Source organism: Gossypium hirsutum, chromosome D13, assembly GCF_007990345.1.
Source record: "Gossypium hirsutum isolate 1008001.06 chromosome D13, Gossypium_hirsutum_v2.1, whole genome shotgun sequence".
NCBI lineage: Eukaryota > Viridiplantae > Streptophyta > Magnoliopsida > Malvales > Malvaceae > Gossypium > Gossypium hirsutum.
This window is the reverse complement of record NC_053449.1, coordinates 37,338,565-37,343,870: the sequence shown is the minus strand read 5'-3', so window position 1 is coordinate 37,343,870 and position 5,306 is coordinate 37,338,565. Positions and strand designations below refer to the sequence as shown.

At 32.8% G+C, this 5,306-nt stretch overlaps 1 protein-coding gene across 1 annotated transcript; it reads left to right on the top strand.

Annotated features, from left to right (window-relative positions):
- The first annotated feature begins 319 nt into the window (after positions 1-319).
- Positions 320-4,110, top strand: LOC107918839 (uncharacterized). Its single transcript, XM_016848424.2, has 7 exons — positions 320-852; positions 1,213-1,267; positions 2,191-2,265; positions 2,575-2,666; positions 3,094-3,175; positions 3,489-3,572; positions 3,701-4,110. The coding sequence occupies exons 1-7, from the start codon at positions 533-535 to the stop codon at positions 3,821-3,823; spliced, it is 831 nt and encodes a 276-aa protein (XP_016703913.1). The 5' UTR covers positions 320-532; the 3' UTR covers positions 3,824-4,110.
- Positions 4,111-5,306: the final 1,196 nt, after the last annotated feature.

Genomic DNA, 5,306 nt, shown 5'->3' with positions numbered 1-5,306 from the left:
TGTAATTATATACATAAAATTTGTATTGTAATTAATATGTATACATAAAAGTTAAATTTTAATTTAATTATACATATTTAAATAAATAAATACATTTATTTTTATATTAAATTAATATAATTATTTTTGTACTTAATATTCAACTTAAAATAAAATTGATTCGATAATATAATTAATGATTATATAATAAAATCGTGTAAAATGAAAGTTGATATATACTTTTTATATTTATTTCTTCTGCATGTAATGAAATGAAATGAAATGGGAGGAAAAGAGGGTAAAATTGTCATTTAAACTGGTTATGAAGAAGATATTGGCTGCGAAGCGGGAGCACATGCCGAATTATTTTTGTGGCAACGGTTTGTTTCCATGAAAATCAGCCTTTTCTTTCTTTCAAGAAACAAACACGGTTCCTTGCTTTCTTTTCTCTCTTTGTAATTCGCAATACTGAAACACCACCAAAAGCAACAACATTAAACTTACTATAAAGCAGATTTCGTCGAGAGCTAAAACGAAATCTTGGGTTGAATTAATGGCTCAATTCACACCACAAGGGCGTTTGAGGCTGCTCTTTCAGGGGGATGGTGTGGAACCCAAAGACCCTTTTCATTACAAGCTTATTAGCAATGTTTTTGGTGCTTCTGGTAAGCCAAAATCCCTTCGAGTTCATAAAAGTACTACTGGGAGGCTCTACTTTTCTTCTTCTAGTATGAAGAAAGGCAGCAAATTTTATGCAAAGGCAAGTCTGAATGTGAATGATGAAGGAATTTGTGATGAAGAGGACTATGATAGTGAGTTCGAGACTGATGATTTGGCTTCTTTCAGAGGTCTTGTTTTGGATATCTCTTACAGGTCAAATATATATATATGAAAAACTTCTTAATTTACCCATCTTTCCTTGTTTGAGTTTTATGCTTTCTTTTGTTATTTCAATTGGGTGTTTGTTTAGAATCATTTGAACTCTGGGTATCTCAACTGGATATGTATGTTTGCAATACAAATACAATACGATATTCTTGTTTGATTCTTTCAATATTATGAACCATAACCAAACCATGTACTCGTGTTCTTATTTGACAATATTCAATTTTTCTCTAATCATCATTATCAGCATTTTTTCTTTTTTTTTTCTTTTTTTTTTCAATGCGAAATATGAATTCTCCTTTTCTTGATAAATTTGGATAAGATCTGATTAGTGTCACTCAATGCCAGGCCAGTCAATGTCGTGTGCTGGAGGCGAGCTATATGTTTGGAGTTCATGGAAAAGGTTGGATAAGTGTGGAGTCTCCCCTTTGATTTTAGATATTTGAATGCAACTTCTGCAGTTGTTTACCAAGGTTGAGGAAAAAACAAATCTAGAAAACTGAAAATTATCCAAAATTTTAACCATAATCCTTGATTATGCAGTCCTTCTTTTTACCATGTCGTTGTATGGTAGCACTAGTGTTTTGAAATGTATGGTGTCAGGTTAATTTAGATTTTAGATAATTCTTATATTATTCAAACTCTTTAGCCCTTTATGTATTCGGAGATTCATCGAAGGGTGATAGCTAGATCTGTTCATGAGTTGGACTATAAGTCTAGGTATGAAGATCCTTCTAAAATTTGAGAGGATTTGAATAAAAATATTAGGTCCGTTTAAAATATGAGTTAGGTTCGAGCTTGAACATTTAAGGTTCAAGCCCCACCCGACCCAATTAATTTTTAAGTTTACAATAATTTATATTATGTTATCTTTATAAATTATGTAATTTATAACACATCAAAAAGATAAACCTATACTAAATATATAATATTACTTTAATGTAAACACTAAAATAATGTTAAGATGATTATATAAAATTTTCAATAAATTAAAATAATTATTAAATATTAAATTAAAATAATATAAATATTTTTAAAAAAATTAAAAAATGAGTTTAGATTAATCTATCATAAATATAGGAAAAACATAGAATAAAAAAAATACACATTTCAAACACATCCATATCCGCCGACTTACATCCGAATCTAAGAAATATAGGTAATTTTATCTTCTTACCAGTTTCTTGATCAATCACTTATGAAGTAATACCTTTTCATCTTCTTGTTTTGTCTCTTTGATATATACGTTGGCTCAGATGAGACCTTACATTGTTACCAACATTTAAGTTCCTTTGCATTGCTTCCTCTTTTCTTTTTTTAATCCAGGCTGATGTTCTAGAATATTATGATCAGACTGTAAATTCCCCAAGTGGATCCTTTTACATACCAGCCGTGTTAAGGGTATGAAATCTGTCTTTCAATTTTTCTTTTGCATTCCTTGTTTTATGTCACTTGGAGTTACATACTAGTGTCGGACATTCGTGTCCGACTCAAATGTGTTCTAATTTTATTTTTTGAACTTTTTTCATATATTTGAAGGATCTTTAAAAGTCTATTTTTATACTATGTTTTTATCTGTGTTTAACTTGGATGTCCAACACGAATACTCCAAGAAAACAAAGAACCAAAGCAACATAGTTCTTGTTACTCTACTTACACACCTATTTGTTTAATGCTTTTTATTTTGTAACTTCAATATTCCTCTCCCAGGTTCCCCATCTATTGCAAGTTGTTAAGAGAAGAAGAATCAGATCCAATCTTAGCCGCAAAAATGTTCTATTTAGGGACAATTTCACCTGTCAGTAAGTTCGTTCACAGTTTTCATTTTGTCGTAAAGTGTTCATAAGTCAACCTAATGATGTAAATAAATAGGATAGGACAGGATACAATCATACAATCTTCTTTTATATGACATAGTTTGTGCTGTAAACTAAGTACTTGTACCTGAAATCTCTTACTTGGGCTCAGGTGTAAATGTTGGATATGGATATATGTCTGATGCAGCATATTTTCAATATCTTTTAAAGAATTTTTTTATATATTTGAAGAATTCTTAGAAGGGTATATCTTAAAACCTATGTCCAGATATATATCGGATGCAGATATTTCAAACAAAAAGGAAGAGTAACGGAGCATGATATGCTATTTTTATTAGAATTCAGTTGAATAGCGATTATGTGTTGGCCTTCAAAGGATCTTACAAAGAGGTTTTTGGTTTTTGTGAAAAAGGTATTGTTCAGCTCGTGATAACTTGACCATAGATCATGTTCTGCCAGTTGCAAGAGGAGGGGAATGGAAATGGGAAAATCTGGTAAGTTGACTCGGTATTTCTGGATTACTCCAGTTATTCTTCTTGTCTGTCTGTGTTACTTGAATTCGGGTGTGCTTGTCAGACACGGGTATGGGTTTGTTTTTTTTTTTTTTTTTTGCTAAAATTTTCATGTTCTCATTACCATGTCTGCATGTGCATTGGATACGGGTAAACCAAAGAATCTGAGCAACATATCTTCTCCTCTATGCCACTTGGACTGTATCAAAAGAGAGTTTTAAGACTTCATGGTTCTAACCACCCTTAATTCACAATTTTGATAGTTCCTTTCTTTTCCTTGTCTCTCTGGTTCCAGGTCACTGCTTGTGCCAAATGCAATTCAAAGAAAGGTCAGAAAACTCTGGAGGAAGCAAATATGAAGCTGATTAAGGTCCCTAAGGTATTTTTTTTTATTTGGATTTGAGCCTGAATATCGGATACAAATATATGTCCAGGACATAAGTTTCGTACATGTACTTCACGTTGATGATGACGATTTAAGTTTATCTTTGATTCGGTTGGTTTCAGGCCCCAAAGGATTATGACATACTTGCCATACCCTTAACAAGCTCAGCAATGAGGATGTTGAGGAAGAGAAATGGAACACCTGAAGAATGGCGTCAATATCTCTCCCCCACTACTGATCCTTAGACATTCATTTCTACCTATGTTACTTAGATTTGGATGTAAATGTTGGATACAGATATGTTTTCGTCAAAAAACAATAATCAAGAGTAACATAGGTCCATACATACCGATTGCTGTACATTCTCTTACATTTCGTACAGTACATTTCCAAATCAATGATCACTTCTAAATTGCGTCTTCTTCTTCTGGGATTTTCTTTGGCAATGTTTTTAAGGCCAAACACGATCCTTTAAACTAGTTATCCATAGAAATTGAACAGATGACTAAATAAATTTGATGATCATTCTCTATTTTTCTTTCGTTACTCTTCATTATTATAGTTTTTTTTTTGTGTGTGTAAATTTCGTTTTTTGTATTTGTCAATGCACCTAACAAATGTGTTGTGAGATGGCCAACCAGGCAACAGCTCACACAAATAGCGAATAATCCAAATGCGAATCACTTGGCAGACAATTATTTGGTGAACAGTCTTGCGGACTGTCAATATACGAACTGTCTGGTGGACAACTCAAGTGCAAGAATTTTGGCAGACTCTTCATACACGAAAAGCTTGGCAGATTGTCCAAGTGAGAACAAGTTTGCGGGCACATAAGTTGCGAAGAGCTTGGCGGATTGAACACATGCAAAGTATATCCGCGGAGAATGCTTGCGGATTGTATCCGCAGATCCATGAAAATATTTTGGTGCATGGTGCATAAGTTATGTTATGTGTGTTTGATAAAATCAATCTTAGTTGGTAGGATTCTTTATGTATTTAGGTGATGAATGACATATTTAGGTTGTGTACAAGTTAAGTTTTTATATTTTCAAGATTGTATTAGTGGGATTAGTTTTTATATTTAGGTTGTCATGAATCAACTAATATATATTGTATTACCTGTATTTGAAAAAAGTGAGTCGAAGAAATAGCAAGTCAAATTGGATTGCTAATTCTCTGTTTTGCTTTCTTTCTTCGTTCATTACACCAACAATTGGTATCAAGAGCCATTGATCTTTGAGGACCATTTTTTTTTTGTTTCTACAAGAATGTCTTCAGCAAGTTTTTCACCTCCTCTACCACCTGTGTTCAATGGTGAAAACTACCATATTTAGGTAGTAAAGATGAAAACCTACCTTCAGACTTTTGACTTGTGGGAGGTAGTGAATTCGATATTGAGTCACCACCATTGAGGGCGAATCCTACCATACCACAGATTAGATAGCATAGTGATGATCGTGCTAAGAAGTACAAGGTAATGTTATGCATACAAAGTGGTGTTTCAAATGTGATATTCACCAAGATTATGGTCTGTGAGACTCCCAAAGAAGCTTGGGATAAACCAAAAGAGGAGTTTCAAGGTTTAAACAAGACCAGGTAGCAACAACTTATTAATCTCAGAAGAGATTTTAAGAACTTGAAGATGTGGGAGGCTGAAATACTAAAAGAAGAGTTTCAAGGTTCAGACAAGACCAGGTAGCAATAACTTATTAATCTCAGAAGAGATTT

Excerpts from the sequence above, each read along its gene's own strand:
- LOC107918839 (XM_016848424.2), top strand. The coding sequence starts at position 533 with ATGGCTCAATTCACACCACAAGGGCGTTTGAGGCTGCTCTTTCAGGGG. Across the intron at positions 853-1,212 it reads GTTTTGGATATCTCTTACAG|GCCAGTCAATGTCGTGTGCT; the intron begins GTCAAATATATA and ends ACTCAATGCCAG. Across the intron at positions 2,266-2,574 it reads ACATACCAGCCGTGTTAAGG|GTTCCCCATCTATTGCAAGT; the intron begins GTATGAAATCTG and ends TTCCTCTCCCAG.